General features: G+C 41.2%; 1 protein-coding gene across 3 annotated transcripts; it reads right to left on the bottom strand.

Annotated features, from left to right (window-relative positions):
- Positions 1-3,570: 3,570 nt before the first annotated feature.
- SLC39A9 (solute carrier family 39 member 9) lies at positions 3,571-18,638 on the bottom strand (the record flags this gene model as incomplete). Of its 3 annotated transcripts, XM_084263734.1 has the most annotated exons (7): positions 3,571-3,940; positions 5,664-5,798; positions 7,417-7,502; positions 8,120-8,188; positions 10,518-10,709; positions 14,882-14,990; positions 18,537-18,638. In XM_084263734.1, the coding sequence occupies 7 exons, from the start codon at positions 18,630-18,632 to the stop codon at positions 3,710-3,712; spliced, it is 918 nt and encodes a 305-aa protein (XP_084119860.1). In that variant the 3' UTR covers positions 3,571-3,709. The 3 variants fall into 3 exon arrangements, with proteins under 3 accessions (XP_084119860.1, XP_084119858.1, XP_084119859.1); XM_084263732.1 differs by lacking the exon at positions 8,120-8,188 and having other exon boundaries at positions 18,537-18,632; XM_084263733.1 differs by lacking the exon at positions 10,518-10,709 and having other exon boundaries at positions 18,537-18,632.
- Between the last annotated feature and the right edge of the window lie 368 nt (positions 18,639-19,006).

Genomic DNA, 19,006 nt, shown 5'->3' with positions numbered 1-19,006 from the left:
CACACTTCCCTCATCTTCCCACATCCCAGTGCAGAAGCAGCATTTATTCAACAAGATCTGTCTCCTGTTCTGCATAGAGCTGATACCACACAGACATAACTGCTACTGTCAGAAGTTCCTTGAAAGCTCTAGTTCCTGAATCACCAGTAGTTTTCCTAGCTCTTCTGGACAGCACTAGCCTTTTACACAATCCACCTGGAAATGGTTCTCCAGCATAACCTGGGGTTCTGTGTTTAGTACCCAGCCATCTGACACACCACAGCTATCAGGAATTCCTATCTTGGTGTGACAGCTCTGCCATCCTCACTTCAGTTAAAGCTTCTGCATCTGTCATCAAGTGCTGAAAAAGAACTATCTCCCTTCATTAGGTAAGGAACAATAAAGGAATCTGAATGGTATGGAAAGCATCTGAATATGCCGGGATCAATGGGAACTGCTTTAATCCAATTCCTACTGCCAATTAAGAAATCATTAACTGAAATTAACAGCTGGTAAGACTATAGATTGCCTAGATGGACTTACAGAAGGAAAGAGGGACATGCCTGGCACTTGGTTAAAGCGTTACCTGCTAGACCTGCTGCCACCTACCTCACAGTAGAAAACACAGGCAGAGATGGCTGTTACAGAGTAATAGGAATTTGTCTGCACCAAGGTCCCCTGAGGAGTAGAAAATGATACCAGATGGCCCCGACTACATGCAGCGCTTGGATTTACTGCAACAGATGGGGTGACAGGTAAAAAAGGGGATACTACAAAATGGATAGTTTAACTCATTAGGATACTCTGCCTCAAGTTCATAATTCTCCATAGCGATTTTGAAAGGTTTGATCAGTTAAAATTAAAATAAAAAGCTTCTTTAGTCACTGCAGTTTCAGCTACAGAATTGAAAATAGTATTTGACTCAGAGATAAGAGAGGCAGCCAAACCAAAATGCTGTTACTACTTCTAAATGGGTACCAGGAAGCAAAAAGAAAAAAGAAAACCCCACAAAAGTCTTCTATGACTTGACCAAGGGCCAAACCAAGAAGCGTGTTATCTGTATTTTTGTGCCTATGTTTTCATTTAAAATCCCTCACAGGCTACTATAACTCAGCCCTCACAGTTTATGAATCATTAAACTATCACTATTTCTGGTGGCTACCCCAGAAACACGACTGGAAGGACAGGAGAAAAGGCAGATGACAGGACCTCCTCTCAGCAGCAGCACCTCTTATGATTAACATGCCAGAGGTTGCATCAGCAGTGAAAAGGCTTGTTGTCCCATCCTCATCCATACACTCTTCCATGGGAGATGGTTCTATCCACATGCTCCAGTACTAAAGCAAAGCCTGTGAAACATGACCATACCCACGTACCACCCTAACCGCTGCAGTTGTTACACCCACAGAATGATGCTGAAGCAGAGCAGTCGGGGTGCCAGCTTAGCTGGGGGGTGGGGCACACACACAAGTGACAGGTGATACTTTAAAGAAAAAAAAAAAAACCCAGCCCTACACTGGTTTACAAAACATCAGCATCTGGTGCTGCATGAAGCTATAGCCTACTCCTGCTGCAGATCTTCCAGCTCTGGGAAACAGTGTTATGGAAAGGTTAAGCAAGGTAGAACTGTGAGGCTATCAAGGGAGAAGGTAAGGAGGGGGTAATCAGTAAGAAAACCGGGAGCTCTGCTGTGCATCATTCTCATGCATGGGGAGCCTGCATCACTTCAGTCTTTTAAACAGTAACTTACTAGCTGTGTGTCTATGTTTAAAAAAAGGGTTTAAGAATGTGCAGGAGAGGATCTCATCCATGTCACTAATTTTGCAGTGACTTTTCAGAACTGAATTAACATTTGACGATTTACTGTCAAAAACACTTGTGCTGGTCTGATGCATTAATTCCAGCTGAAGATACTGTCTTGTGAGAAAAGATTATTCCTTATAGTTTCACAGGCATTTTTTAAATTTGCCAATTATATAGTAAAACATTCACATGAACAAGCACTCCTGGGGATCAACACTAGGTTCAACCTCAGGTCACACCCATGTTGTTACAAAGCCAGGCCATGCCCACCACTGGACTAGCAGACAAACAGGACAATGACAAAAACTTAAAGAAGTTTAGAGACACAACTGCCTGTGTTGGGTAAGTAATAGATGCCATGAAAAACAGACACACTCATCCAAATGGAAATAAGAAGCACTTCAGTTAAGAAGATATTTCAAGCCTTCAAAATCCATTTCAAAAGGAAAGACAAATACGTATTTGGCAATGTTACCTTTAAAAAGTGCAGAGTATAGCTTAAAAAGGGTACGGCGTTAAAAAGTTTTCCCCTAAGGAAAGGATTTTATGTTGAGTCTGTGCATGTTAAGCATTCCTGACTTTTCAAGGCACTACAGTTATTAGAGTATAATATATTTTGCATAAGAGAAATGGTGCCTGACAATAAAAGGCTGTGCCTTGGAAAGGCAGGGATCTTTCATCACTGTTCTGCAGTGAGAGGCATCAGCAGTTGGCAAGACATCCTCCAGTATATCCACCAAAACTAATGCTTATGGGTAAGAGGAATGCACTATTCCCAAAGGAAAAGCAAAATGCCCAACAGGTCTGCTGGGAACTCACCAGTGTGGGGTTTTTTTGTTTGTTTGTTCTGGTTTTCTTAGAACTGCTTTAGAAACACTGTAGTCTACCTGCAGCATAAATATTTAACTAAACATCTAGTCTGTTAGCCTTAATACCTTTTATTCAATGAAAAATAAAAAAACCCAAAACACATCCCACTGATTTCAGCAGTTCACTTATGAAAACAAGCTAGTAAAGCACTCTGGTCCCTCCACAGCTGTCTCCATCAGATTTCTACTCCTCAGAGCCCAGAACAGCTCAATTGCAAAGGATGCTATGGCTATCTCTCTCAAGAGTAGCAGTAGTGTAATCGCAGTACCAAACACCTGCTCACAGTTTTGGTGCCTACGCCTTACTGACTCAGCAAAAGACCATCTCCCAAGAAATACTGCCTTTTAAAAATTTATCAAAAATTGTAAGATCAAAACAATACTCTCCCTGCTTCTATCTTTTTCTTAAATAATGGAATACACAGCAAAATGCTTGCACTTGCTCAACCATTTGATTTCCTACTCTAATGCTATACTTTGTCTCTATAATCTCATTCCGAACAGTGACACTTCTGTGACAAGAGCAGTATTGTCTGGAATGCCAAGTGTAGCCCATTTCTGCAATACAATTAGTGACAAACATTACATGGACCAGTTGTGTTGTCAGGACAACAGAGAACCCATGGGGGAGACCCTCCCCCTTCTTCCTTAGTAAGACTTCAAACTCTCACAAGGGAGTCATCCTTTGTCTTTGCTCTCAGCTGTGAAAGCTGAATTGCAGGATACTTTGGTGATTGCAATTTCATGATGAGTCGCTATGTTCTTCCCCGCTCACCCTTCTTAAACTCCAAACTCCATCTTCCCTGAGAATAGGGCCAGAAGTAACAATAAAAATAGCAAATGTCTTCAGAAAATAAAGTTACAAGAATTTATGTCCGGCTGCCAAAGTACATTTTGCTACACTATAAACTTTCCCAGTATTCTTCATTTTGCAATCAACGTTCCCTCTGAACTCCATAAAGTGGATGGGATGGATGATGGGTAAGAGACAATGATAAAGGGAGCAGCCAACTTTCACTGCTCATGTCAGATCGAGGAGAACAGTAAAATCCGAGCATTTAGTGATGGTGTCCAATGGACAAAACTAGAGGAATAAGGCATCCTAATACTAGGGCTGCCACCTCCAGGCGACTGAGTCCTTTTCCTCCAGTTGATTCAGGTTTGTGGCTATGAGCAATACCTCCTACTTCTGGGAGGACATGAACTGTGGCAACGTAAAGAAAAGTCCCAGCAGAGAACAGCATCGCAACTCCGGTGGCATTGACTTCCGAGAGGGCTTCTTTGCTGCTCTGAAATGGAAAAAAACCAGTTAAAATAAATGGAAAGAGCAAAACTATGAGGATAAGCATAAGTTTCTTAATCAATAATTAAAAAAAAAAAAACCCAAAACACTCTAAGTATCCGGACAAAGTCAGATTTCTATCAACTCTTGCCTTCTCACAATGACAACTGCTTAACATGCTGGTTTGCGTCTTGCACATTACGGGTAGCAACTATGTCCTAAGGTTGATGTGGGGGGCAGAAAACCACCTCTCATCCTAATTATTTCACCACAGCCTTCTAGGAACCTCTACATAAAAGGCAGTCTGGGCACAAGCCATTTCACAGCAACACATAAGATGTCAAAAGGACAAAGTGTGCATAAAAAATATTCAGATTACAAACCCACAAATTTTAGGAAGGATACTCGACAACTGACTTTCTTTTTCCCCCCTCTATTCCTAAACAAAGAGTTCAAGTAAGATGTTAGCCTTTAAATATCTGGTGCCCTGTTGGTCAGAGCAAGACTTGCTAGATTTAAGTCCCAAATCATTACTCTTCCAATTTTTCATTTGTTCGTACAAATAAACATCTAAAACTTTTCCAGAATTTCCATGCAAGCTGCACAAAGAAATGCATCTTCTGGATCAAAACTGAGCACCTCTTCACTTCCATGCTAGGGCTAAGGTCAGGCTACACATCACTAAATGTAATGAAATGCAAACCCACTCATATGAGTCTCAAAATGGTTATTGAACAGTTTCCAACTCAAGTGTGACCTTAGTTATCTGGCATATGCTCAGGTTATTTTTCCAAAGAGCCGAGATGCATCTCTCCTGCTCTGAAACCACTGTGACAGCCCTAATGCCTTATCAATTATCTGTTCTTTCTGAAGTTTAAAATGCAAAACCCACTCTTAGTGAGCCTACATCAACAAAAATGCCATTTCTGTTTACAAACACAACCCTTTCTGATGTTTCCTGTACTGCAGTGTCATGTAACTCCTTTCCAGCAAGTAAAGCCATTAGCCTGGATGGTTTGCTTGGTCTTTCATGCCTTGAGTTCCAGGAGATCAGGATCGATTCTTTATGACACAGCACTGAACTGTGTCACCAGCATGGCTCACAGCAGCTTGAGATACAGGAGTGTCATAGGAAATGCCATGAGAATCCAGAACATTTCATTTGGCCAGAGAGGATAAACTCATGCGCAGTGGCCCACTTCACAGGCTGTTTGTTGCATAGAGCCAAGGCAGGACTATGCTTTAAGGAGTGTGAGAGGAAAAAGATTGTTCTAGCTGAGGCTTCAGCTTCTGACACAGCCTAAAGACGACTTTGAACACACAGGACCAGTTCTAGGATGGTGGGGGGAAACTAGCGAAGAGTGCTTTCTACCTGCACATTAAAATGGGAATGCATGCAGCAACACTGTCAATTACTCTGCTATGTAGTCATCAGAGAAAATCTGGCATAGGCATACACTGTTACCTTCTCAGCAGGAAGCAAGTAGGAAGGAGTAACCACAGAAATCAACCTTCTAACACGAGTTTTAAAGAAACCTCTACAGGGGGGGTTGTATCATTGATTCTGATGGAAATCATGGGCTATTTCACACATTCCTATTGCTACCTTTTTATCTGTTTTAAAAAAAAATATCTCCATTCTGCTAAATTTTTCATGCAGTTTCAAAGAACCTTCTATATATTCCTTCCCCCAGACTCCACCACAGAACAGAACAAAGTGGCAGACCTACCTTGCTTAGCCCTAGGTATGTCACCATGGACATAACAGGTGCTGCCAACGCAAAGACCAGCAAGTGTTTTCTAATTCGGTTCCGTTCCAGCCCAGCGTGCATCAGGAAGGAAACCAGGCCAAAGGCAGCTGGTGCCTGCAAAATCCAATAGTTACTGGTAATACAATACCTTCTAAACCCCCCCTGAAATCTGAGATGAAGTCTAAGTATGACTTAGTACATCGAAACACACTGAATGGTAAGAAATGCAGAGAGAGCACCGGTATGTCACAGTTAACCCAAATCAGCAGGATTCTGCAGACTGCCCTAACTTAGTAACAGTACCTAGTGGAAACCCCAGTCCTGGCTATCACAGTACACATTTTTGTAGTCATCATAAATACTACAATGTTCATTCTGATTTGAGTCAGTGCTACAATCTGTAAGTCTCCATTTACTTATGTTATTTACTTTTTCACCCTAATACTACTGTGCATCTTTAGAAGGACAGTTTCTTTATCTACAACAGGAAAAAATCTACAATGAAAACAGAGGGGGGAGAAAAATTCCCCAAAAGAACTCAGGCTCCATATGAATAAATACTTCAAAGTTCTTTTGATTAGTTCATCATTCAGTTTCATTTCTATCCCACTGGGAAGCAAGCATGTATTTCCTCCTTCTCCCTCTGCTGGTATCCAGTTTACTATCCACAAGGCATAGCTATCCTACTGGTCACAGAATTTACTTTATCATTGCTCACAGACAACAGCATTCCACCCTGACATTTTTGAGATAAGACACACTAAAATATATTAAGTACTTTTTATAAACAGAATCCTTTGGGGATTTAGTTGGTTTGTAAACCTAGAAATAAGGAAACCATCTGTGAAGGGAAAGACATGGACAAAGACAAAAGCATCAATAAGGATCAAAAGCAAAAAAACAAACCACCAGGGAAGAAATACATTTCTCTTTCAATACCAAATATTTATCTTTCATAGGAAAAATTTTTCTCTTTGATATTGTAGAATTTTGAACATGCAATTTTATGCAAGCAAGATTTTGGATGAGTGTATGACCACTCACTGTAACAAATATATGTGCTACCGTAAGTCAAACATACTTGCACAAATATTTTTAGAACCCAGATAGCTAATAGATCTCTTTGCAAAAACATTAAGGAAAAAGAGATCTTCCCATCTTCAAGAGCCATTGTTTGCTTGTTACCATCAGAAAAACATTTATGTTTTTTTCCCTGCAGAAAACAGTCAAAAGTGCTGTTGTAACTGGTATAAAACTGCTTTTCCTACTTGAACACACTAGCATATACTTCTGTCTTCACCCTCCAGAACTTCTCTGAACACATCTCTCATGCCACTAAGAATCTTAGGGGAGTAAGTTTGTTTTTAAACAAAATCACACCACCACACTAGCTTCAGAAAAAGTCAGCGTGAAGTTGTCATGTTTCTTCATGAACTGTCCTTCTCTATCTCTACTTTTGGGAGACTTTTCCCAGCCACTGCAACCACAGCAGGCAGTAGGTAGTCAGAATTCTCTTATTCATACACCATTCAGGCTTAGCATCCACCATGTGCTGTTGTGTCACGCATCAAACCAGGGCTTTTTGGTCCTTGAAGCTGAACTGCCACCCTGTTCATTTTGATGACATCATATATTTCCAGATTACATCATAAAGAAAACTTACAATCTTTAATTTCTGCACACTCTACCAGCCTTTTAAAAAACATATAAGGTTTTTTTAATGATGACTTACCTTGTGCAACATAATTGCAACAAACACTATCAACTGGACACTAATCTGAGAAGTAGAAGCTGCTGCGCCCAATGCGACACCATCAGCTGAAAGAGGAGCACAAATTCGTGGATTATTCATCTCTTTCTGCCTTCCCACGCCCTCAATGGGTGACAGCACAAAACATGCTGATTTCAGAAGCCCTATTACTCAAAACACCAATAACAATTCCAACCCAACACATGATTCATTCCCCTTGGTTTCTTAACCCACAACTTCAGGATTTCAGGCAACCCTCAACAGGAGTTGTGTCTCATTTCCCAAGACCATAAAACCACACTGAGAAACTATTCAGTACTGAACCAAGTAACAAGTTTATTTTAGTCTTCCATAGTAAAGGTGGTCTCCTGTCTGAATTCAAAGAAATAATCTGCTTTAGATTCTAAGCATAAAAAGAATTTTAATTATTACCCTTTAAACAATTTTTCAAATATAAATACTATAGAAAATACTTTTTTTTAACCATTTATCATAAACATATTGTCTAAATTAAATAGGAAATGGATCCTGTATTAATCCCTAATATATACATGCTTTGGTTAGGGAAGAAAAATCCTAAAATGTTGATAAAAAAAGATCAATCTAGGCCGTAACTTTCAGGGGGAGATATTAAAAAGTTTCATATACACATATATAGCAAAGAATTGCAAGAGGAACAGGGTACCTGCAGCATGGACTACTAGTCCCAGTGTCGTGGTGATTTTGGAGTTGCCTGATCTTGCCGCTTCTGGATCTGAAATGGTCACAAGGAATGTCAGCAGAAAGAGAGCAAATATATGAATTACGCTGAAAGAAAAATTCTAAGCATCACTGCACAGTCTCTACCAGCTGCTCAGGCAGTTATATTCACAGCTATCAGCTTCTGTAGTTCTGCATTAGATTCACTGTAAAATAATCTGTTACCTAACACCTTAAAACCACGTGAAGTTCTGCTAACAAACAAGTGACAGAATCACAGACCATTCTTTGCAACTTACAGGGCCACTGATACGGGCAGAAGCAATCGTTTTTCTTAACCTCCTGAAAGCAATGATAAAGTTCCATGCTACCAAGGGGAAAAGCTAGTTCTGCATCCCCAAAATCCAGAGCTGCTCCAAGAGTCTGGGTAATCTTTCCCCATGTAGCCCAATGTTGGTATTTTCCATCTAGGGCTGGCTCTCTTGTGCTGATTCTCCTGTAATCCCTATTGAGCAATAAAACCTTTCTGTCACAGAAGCAGCAGCAAAGACTTCCCTCCAACATTATACACTACATAGGAGAGAAGCAGCCAATGCTGCTTGAGATCCAGTGTTTTGACTGCAACTGTTTGACAACTACTCTGAGGATATTTGCAGGTTAGCTCATTACAGAGCACAACAGGGCGATATCCACCACTGTGCGATCGATGGTGAAACTGTTAGAGAGTCACTGCAATTTAACAGAGCAGATAGGCCTTACACCAGTATAGAAACGTCTTATTATTCAACTGTTTCCAAACAGCCCTGATGTAACTGTACTAGCTGTCAGAAAGTTGACCAGATGCACACTTACACAGCTGCTTTAGTAATTCCACAGTGCCACCAAAATGGAAAGTCCAGACCTGTTCCTTTCCTCTTGCCCGTTCCCCCACCCTCCAGTCTCCCTCTTTGTGCCCAGGCAATCACGCTGTGAGTCCAATCAGGGAACTGAGCTGGCTAAAACTGACGTATTCTCTTTGGTCAGATTGATCTGAATTCAAGAAGAGGCTGCCTGTGCAATTAATTGCATAAGCTGCATTTGCATGACTGTGATGCTATACTCGTGCCAAATAGGAAGAGATATTCACAAAGAACAGTTCCTTTGACCTCCATTCTGGCCTACAAATTTTTTTCTAGTGCAAAGTAACATCTAGCCACCTGGGAGATAACAAAGCTACCAGACATTCATTCAAATGAGAAAAATGGGTTTCTTTGGTAGCTTTAAAAAAATAACAAAAACACTACTACATTTCCTGTGACAAGTGCACAGATTAGATAAAACTTTATTAATGCACACTATAAAATAGGGTATCTCTAACACAGACTATAGTCAATTTTCTCTTGGTATCTGCTCTGATCAGACACATAGCAAAGGGTCATAACCTGTACAAAGCAAGGATACACCTGGAAGTTGCTCACCTGCATCCCCGTCATCCTCACTGCCACTGTTTCCTTTGAAAAGATCGAAGAATCAGCTGGCCATGGCAAAGCTCCATTTACACTTCTCCAGGAACACAAAGGTGACACAGCCCCTGCTCTGGTCTTCCATCTGTCCCATCACACTAACCCCATGCAAGCATTTGCGCAGCTGCACTGTGAACTGCCACGGATCCAACTAAAACACGTCCCCCCTCGTTTCTGTTCTTCTTTCCTTCAAGATCAATTCCTTAATTTTTGAGGGCCAAATTCCACCATCAGAGAAGATTAAGTGGGGGAAAATGAGCAGCCAAAGGCAATAAAATTCCCTTTCAGACGACAAAACACCTTCGATGCATTTCAAGCTACAGTATGCATGAAGCTACAGACAGGAAACAACGACAGTGGAGAAATCTTTGGACTAAGCAGGATGTAATTTCAAGTAAGTGAGGCTCTAGACTAGTGTGGAAGTCGAGCTGTGCAGTTAGTGAGGGACCAGAGCTTACATCTAGTCATTTCTGCAGTCTTACTGAAGATTACCTTTTGTTCTTTGCAAATTTTACCTATGGCAACTAAGTAGGAAAAACAAAGACAAGACTAATTTGATATTTTATAAAAAGTCAAATAAATCCCCTATGGGTGATACTGTAAAACAGACAATAACTCAGGTGGTCCAGTCACCCTCCACCCCAAAACCATACGTGCTCATACAGTTATTTCATGTTGGCAAAGCAAGCCCTCAAATTATGCTGAATTCCAGTACAGATTTCCAGCAAAGACATGGCACACAGACCTTGCTTTATGTTTGTAAAGCACCCATTGAAACTCTGGACACGGTTGGTCAAATTAAATCCCAGTAGCCTTAAAAAAAATTTCAACTTGCTAACTAAAACTAATTAGCAAGTCTAATTGAAGGCAATCTTTACTTACCATCTGTAGAGTGCACATGAGAGCTGCCTATCTGATCCACCAACAGCATGAAGACAAAGCCGAGGACAAGGGATACCCCAATGTAGGCATGCAACCTGGAGTGGTCGTGGCCGTACTCGTGTACAGCCGGGATTTCCGCTGCCTTCTCAGACTCAATCACACGCTGCATCTCACTGGCTGGGTGATGCTTCCCTGTGGTGGGCAAGCAGACAGGTCAGGAGATGGGGGCACTGAACAGGGCACAGTCCCTTTTCTCCTCCTCTGCTGAAAGCATTCCTTGCGCTTTCTTGGACAACACAAAAGTCCTCATTTAAGGTCAGTCTTAGAGCATTTACTTAGAGAAGTGCACATTTGTCTGGATGGCCTCTACCCATACATTTTCAGCATGGGAAACCAAGGAAAGTATTAATACTTGATAAGCCAGTCTACTTTGCTTAAATGCTGCATTTTAAATACAATTCTATGGATTATAAATTGCTGAATAATTCCTTTTTCTAACTGAAGCTGCCAGTTTGGTCAGTACAGCAATACTGTCAAGAAGTTAAGTCATAGCCTTCAGTTAAGTGAGAAAATACAGAATAAGGAAATAAAATAGGTTCCATGCACTAAGAGATCTAATTCACCCCTTAAGATCATGAACTTTCTATCTCAACACATCAGTCTGTAGTTAAACAAGTCAGCATTGATACATCCCATTGTTAGGACTAGAACAACAGTTAAGTCAGCACCCTGTCCTACAAATGTCAGTACTATCTAGAAACATTAAGCCCAAGCCCTGGGGTTGAATGTTGCGTGGTTACTCCCTTTCCCTATGCAAGCTTTAATTCCATAGCCACCCCAAGACATTTACTTTGTCTCACTAAGCTACCCTGAAATTAGGTGAGCTCAGAATGACTCTAAAAATCTGAGAAGAGGAAAGACAATGGTTGGACAGATTTTTAGTTAAATCTGGTATAAAATACTTTATTTGGTGCACAGTCGATAGTTTAAGAACAGTTTCAAATATTGCAGAGATTAGTAAGTGACAAATATCTCTACCTACAACAGCTTTTAGAAAGCAGAGATGCAGTATAACTTTACCAACTTCAACAGGTTGCCATTTGCTCAGCACGATCTTTATCACAAGTAAACACTCACCATACACAAAATTCCCACAACTTTCAACAGAAATTCCACCAGTCTCACTTTGAATTAACACAGGCTTAGAGAAAGCAGGTCTTCCCAGCACATGCATTTAACATTCCCAGTAGTCTTTGGCCTTAGCAGGCCCCAAGATGGATCCTTGAGACCTCCCAACCTTGCTCACAACCACAGGAAATTACTGGTCCTGCAATCCCACCTGACACAGAGGGCAAGCAATGTCCAGAAGTACAGAGCTTTTTTCAGTACTGGCACCAAAGTTTGGCAAGAGTTACCTCAGTATATTTATGTGAAAGAAATTTAATAAAGCTAATTCTAGCAAAATTCTAGGCATTGTTTCCAGCTGATCTAATCAAAGAATCTTGTCTAAGCCTCTTTTCCCAACAGCATACAGATATACACTGTTAAAAACATACAAATAAAGGTCAGGAATAGGGAATTTTGAATATAGTTCCCAACTACCATACAGAGCACAGTAAACATCTGACCTCTTTGCTTCTGTGCTCACCTGAATCATATATCCTTTCTTTTTTTATTTGTCCCTTACAGCCCTTAGCAGAGACAAGGCAACAGGCTAGAAAGACCTTTGGATGATGCAGAAGAGGCATTTAATGCTCCTCAGCACACTTCTTGCTATAAACAGCTGCACTTCCACAGCAGGCAAGGCACTTTATGCACAGTAAGTATTACTCAAATGTTTTAAATGGGAGAACACACCCAGTAAATCTGCTTCCACATCTGATACCTTGACTAAGTCAGATGCTTGAGTGGCATGCTATACTCCAAGGCCCTGAACTACCTACCGTTCAGTACCAGTTGCCACCATTCCAGGACACGGCCAACACTTACAATGATGTTTGGTGGGTTCAATTAATTTTGTAAACCTCTTTAGCCTTCTACTATGAAAACATTTCTTCCTCTATGTTTCTCTGCTAGATCCAATCTCTCATTGATATTATTTTTTTAATGTCTCCCATTTTAGACCACACAAGATTGTTGCCATCCATATTAAAAATTCAACTTTGCTTTGGATCATTTCAAGCCACGAAACAGGTAACTCAGGGCAATCTTTCTGACAGCAGTTATGCCATTTCAGTCAAAACAAAGGACTGACACATCACCAAAGGGCTTTCGTTTGCTGCAATATGCAAATCAAGGTTTTACCACAGACATACATAGATTTATGATCAAATAATCTGCATGATTCACTCTCAGCCTACAAGGTCAAAAATTCAAAGTTAGTTATTCTGCAGCCTGTGGGAAAGATACAGAAGTGAATTACTTTTGTTTCAATAACAAACACCTGTATCAATAACAAACACTTGACTCAGTAACAAGCAACCAGTCCCTGGGTTAAATTATACTTGGAACTGGAAACACGGACACATCTTCACTCTACTTTTTTTTTCCCAGTTATATGAACAAACCTCAATGTTTCCTTAGGCAGCTTTCCAGATTTAATTACACAATGGGTGAAGTTGGGGGAAAAAATACTGAAGGCTGTTAAAATTCTGAGAACTTAACTTGGAATATTCTAAAAACTAGAAATAGGTTTTGTAGTTATATGTGTAATACCCATGAATTTTGCCTCTCTGCAGTACTAGAAAAATCTTTAGAGACAGACTGGCCTTAGTCATGACACCGTGAGTTAGGAGCTGAGTCTGAATTCATTCATAGAACAGATTCTTCTTCCCTAGGTAAACACTTCTGATATTACTACTGTAGTTATGCAAAGTGCCTTTTCTCCACACACTACACTAAGTTATATAGCATATGGCTCTAAACAGCAGGCAGTAGGTATCATACATGAACAGTTTGTCCTATTTAGTAAAAAAAGGAAAGAAAAAAAAAAGACATTCACAGCAATTGTATTTACTGCCCACCTTATTACAAGAAAAATTTAGTCTACTTTAAATTTGAACGGAAAGCAAACCCACTACAGCTCAGAGTGCACAAATTACAGTAGAGTATAAAAAGCATAAACAGAGTTTCTTTCACTTCCTGCTAAATAATGTTTTATATATATTTTCTGTTTACTTCAAATCTAAGCAGAACAACATAATTTTAGTAGAAACTAAAACAGGGTAAATTAAAGCCTATTACTAAAAAGAAATGTGTAACAGTGTAGAAACAAAAATAAAAACAACCCAGTAGTACAGGGAAAGCAGAGTGTGACAATCATCTCTCAATCCCAGAGTAGTGACAGCAGTGTATCAGAAACTTGCAAAGTTCTCTACAGCCTCAACTTTACAGTCCTTTCTCCTGTGACTAAGTTGCTGTTACCCACATTCAGACAAATTTCTGATTCTGAACATTCTGGAAAAATCTTGTACATGCAATAGTAATGTAACAGCACAAGACTCCAAGCTAAAGCAAGATTGAAAGTGCTCTCCAAACAGAGGTAACATGACCTGACTACTTAAAATCACGTCATAACCTCAAACTGATATTTCCTAAGACTTTTTTGGGTGCAAGATGTGCTCCATACTCATGGCCCTACAAGACATAACACTGCTGTTTGCTTTGAGCTATTCATTAGAGCCTGTGAGCTTCTGAAGGCCGGTGACAACAGACTAGAACTGGATTCTTGAACTTGGGACCACACATAGACATCTACATGTGATGCACACACCACCACCCAAGAAAGAAATGCCCCCTACTCTGTGAATTAGCCCTATACAACCATAATTTTCACTGAGTGCATTAAGGTAACTTAATTCCAAGATGCTCTTCAGCTTCATGAAAATCCTTATGAGGGCAAGTGCATATAGATATACACAACACTTCCTGTGATTGTTTTAATGAGAAGCAATCTAAACTACAAAAAGCAAATGGTAAATAGTCTAAAATTCCATTCTCTGCCAAAGGCATCCTTACACTTCCTTTGAAGCTCCAGGGAAAGTTAAACTTTAACTCTTCCCAGAACAACGAACATTACAGGTGACTTGGCACAAAAGGCTGTGGTTCCATTAACAGTCACGGTACCTGGACCAGCAAACAGCTGGGTTACTCATCAAGTCATCTGATCCACAGCCTGATCACGTCCCCTCTTGTCAAATCACTTTAAACAGGCAATAACATGTGATTCTGTGCTGGCTTTATGTCACACTGCTGTGAAACCCTCCCACCAATCTAATTTTAAAAGCCCTAGAAACAAGCCCCAGGGCATTTTAAGACCATGACCCAAGTTATCTTGAACAAGGCCATCTGGGTTTGGTTCTTACCCTCCAAAATGTCTTCATAAAGAGCATGAACTCCTTCTGGCACAATGACAGCCAAGGCAGTCCCACACAGGAGTCCAGCACCCAGAACAGTCACCAACTTTAATCTCTCCTGCAAGCAAAACCAAAACAAGTATTGTCTTTAAGAATGACAATGTCTTCATCATTAACAGGAGATGGGGAAGGGGGAAGAACAGACATTCTTTAAAAACAAAAAAAAAACCCAGATAGGCATAAAAATATTTAAGATAAAGATACTTCTTCTCTAACTGAAAGATCTGATGGTGTGTTCCATGTATTAAAAAATAAAAATAGCATGTGTGTTAAAGCTTTAAAACTACACTATCAGACTACTTGCAGAATGTTATGTTTCTACAAATTCTAGGACTGAATCCCTAAAATAGGGCTAAACTCAGAATTAAAAAAGATCATTTTAAAAGGTTCACTCAAACCAGCGTCTGAATGAGGGAACTGCACCAGTCAGACTGGTAACTGCTGCTCATTTCATGTCTCTGTTTTTTTTCTTTTTCATCTGATTAGGAGATCCATAAATGCAGACAGGTGCTTATTGTTTCTGCAATCAATTCCAAACCTTCCACTAGCATTTTAAAGGGAGATAAAGACTGTAATGAGATTTAGGGCAATAGAAATTATATTCTACTCTTCAGGTAATTACAGACACAGAAAAACCCTTTTCCCCTCTGCAAAGACATGAAACAAACCAGACTCTAAATTAAGACAACTTGCAGAGGCTGTGTCACATCATTTCTTTAACAGCCCTTATCATATTATATGTAGCAGCCCTGGGACTTTAGATCCTCATAACGACTGCACAGCCAACATTTTATGGAGAAACACCATCTTTTTCCATGCACAATGAGATGCCTGGGTCCTACCAAAATACAAACATTAAGTACTGAGAACTGGGACACAGAGGTCAGTGTTTAAGTAACGGGAATCCACTTGCTGCATACCCTTATTATGCCACCCATTCTCCTTCAGGCATCACAGCGACACCCACTGTTTAATCTCACTGAAATAAGCAACTCTTGCCTAGAAGAAAGAGGGGGCTCTAGAGAGACGCACAGGTAGCTTTCTGAAAGCCAGCTGAATGTGGCCATAGGGAAATAACTGGAACATTACTGGGGAAAGCACCTGTAAAGTTTCCACAAACATGCACTTTACACTGGCATATATACCAACTACACATGGCAAGCTGGTATACAGTGGCAATCTACATGAAGAGGGAGGGAGAAATCACAGTAACAGGGCTTTTCAGCCAAACACACAAAACTGACAATATGCAAACCACACGACTCAGAGCCATCCCAAAGCTGGACCATCCCCAAACCACACATTCTCCCCCTCCCCAGCCCCTCTTTATGCTGAGCATGGCATCACTGATATGTAATAGCCCCTTTGCCCAGTTTAGGTCATTCGTTCTGGCTGTGTCCCCTCACAGCTTCCTGAAGACAGTCTTAAGAATGATTCCAGACCAAACAGAGCACTGTAAATCAGGATTAAGCTGAAAGGGTACCTCTGCATACAGAAATAAAGTTCTGTTCGTGTACCTTTTTACCACCAATGCTCAGTTATACATGGCTTTGGTGCAGTTTTATGTTTTCAAGAATATCCAAGTCTAATTACAAGACTGGAAACCAGTATGAGTTCAGAACACAACCTGTAAATTCCACACGGGCAAAAAAGCCAAACAAAAAAACAAAGCCAAAAAACTAATCTGAAGAAATGTATTAACACTAATAAATAATTTTATTGTTCTCCAGCATCTACGACATATTATGTAAGCATTCATTGTGGTTTCTAACTGTCCTAAGTGGCCAGCAGGAAGTATTTTTCCCCACCACAGCCACCTACAGAACTTTTTGTAGATGACAGAGTGCACAGTCCAGTCATTTCAGTTTGCAACTGTCCATGTTGCAGAGGCCTAAGCAATAATTTTTAATCAAAGCAATTCTAACCTTTAATTCCACACTTCCAGAGTTAGCCAGCATTTGCACATAATTTGCAGAGAGAATCAGCTCATCTCTTAAAGTATCTGATTTCAATGTAAAACTGAATCAAGGCTTTCTGAGAGTTTGATACCACATAAAACTCGATTGCCCATGCCTAGACTGCTGGTAAAACACCACACAGAAAAGACTAATAAATGTGTGGTTACTGCTTATGCAGAGTGCTATAGTTTTGGATCCACAATAGATCTCTATTCCTGCAGCTGGTGGGAGCTCCAAAAGTTTCAGGAGCCCCCTGATTTGACTTTATAAATAAACCACACAAACACAGGTCAAGCGCTCTACCCCTGAACACCACCAAATACAATGTCAGAGACAAGTGGCTACCAAGCACGTCCGTGAGGAAAGGCAAACTTAAAAAAAGAGGCCGTGCTAGCCAGTGCTCTCAGCACATCTGCAAGTAAACCCTTTATAGGTGTCCCAGCAAAAGCAAGTTTTGAAGGCCCAGACAGTGGAACCAACAGCACTGAAGGGGAGGTCCATCAAAGCATCAGATGAAGCACCACAAAAAACAGAACTATGCTAATGTTTATGTAAAGATTTCAGAATATGTCCATATAGTATGTGTGTGTATATATATATATATATATACAAGGCTGCGTTTTAATCCACCCGGCTGAAATGTACTTTCATCAACAGGAACAGCGTGCATTTTGCTCATTCCATGCTGTTAAGAATCTGCTGCTCCCAAAGCCCCTTCGTAATAAAGGGGCCAAAGGCCAGGTGCAATCAACTCTGTGACTTGATGGAAGAACAAGTCACATGTCTCTTCCAGCACTTGGCTTTCCAAAAGCAGAAATGGAAAACTTCTCTTAGGAGCTCTTATGACCTCAGAACAACTAAACTCTCGCTACACCACATGTGTATGCAACAATCCTCATTTAGAAATGAAAAAAAACCCAACCTTAGGCACCAGAGTGTATTAGGAGGCTTCCAGAGACTGTAAAAATCATCATCACCTCAACAACCACCTCTCAGAAGCACCTCAATAATCCTAACTTCTGAACTCCTGTACCACTCAGAAACTCAGCCTGCAAAAGCATCCCTCTTCTGTAACACCACTTTACACACCCAAGATATTTTTCCCAAAGAATGTCTTGAGTTCCTTGAGAACCTGAAGTTCTGTAGTAATCAAAGAGCAAAGGTTTAAATTTCAGCAGCAGTACCTGTGAACAAAATTGTGAACCAACATAGAAGTTTTCTGAGAACATTATCAGAGTCGTTTTTAAAAGCTCTAATCTGAGCAGCTCATAGTCACAAAACAGTTAACCTTTGGTAGTTTCTGACACAAGCTTCTAAGAATAACCACACCCAGCTGCTATCACGTTCTTCTACTACACGCTGAGACTTTGCTTCACCTTATAGCTGAGCTGCCTGGATCAAACGCAGCACATTTAAATGGCTTTTATACACAATGTCGAATAAGCACAATTTCACAGCGCGATTTTGAATGAAAACGAATATCGCGTTCACAACTTCCCTAAAAAAACGTCCTGGAGTTTCATGGCTCCTAACGGCACTGCCGTACTTGAGAGGGGCCAGCGCTAACTCCTCCTGCTCGATCCCTCCGCCGAGTTTCTGCTGTTCTCCCTTAGCAACCGGCTAGCAGTTCGGCGAAGCTGTCTTACCTCGGAAAAATTAACTGCCAAAGGTATAATCCCTGCCACATAGCAGGCGACCAGCATGGCCAGAGACAGCAGGCAGATGGAGCGGAAGTCATCCATTTCGCTGCTTTCTGTCCGGTCCCTTAAAGTGAAATTCAACAGCAACTTTTCCACCTCGCCCCGCACGCCTTAACCCGTGCAGACTCCGAGCTCCCAGGAGAGGCTTTCAGCCATGTCTGTCCTGCCCGGGGGCTCCGGACGGCTCGGCACGCAGCGGCGGCCCCTCCGGGCCCGGCGTACGGCAGCCGCTCTCTCTGGGGCCGCCAGACACCGCTGGGCGGGGCGGGGGCAGGGATCCCCGGCGCGGCCGGGAAGGGAGAGGGAGCGGCCCAGCCTTGGGGCAGGCCCGGCCCTCACCTGAGGCAGCGGGACCTTCGCCTGCGCCCCGCTGCCCCCGGGGGGGAGGCGGGGAAGGAAAGCAGCGGGTGCCGAGA

Source organism: Gallinula chloropus (assembly GCF_964237585.1).
Source record: "Gallinula chloropus genome assembly, chromosome: 4".
Classification (NCBI taxonomy): domain Eukaryota; kingdom Metazoa; phylum Chordata; class Aves; order Gruiformes; family Rallidae; genus Gallinula; species Gallinula chloropus.
This window is presented reverse-complemented; position numbering and strand designations above follow the sequence as displayed.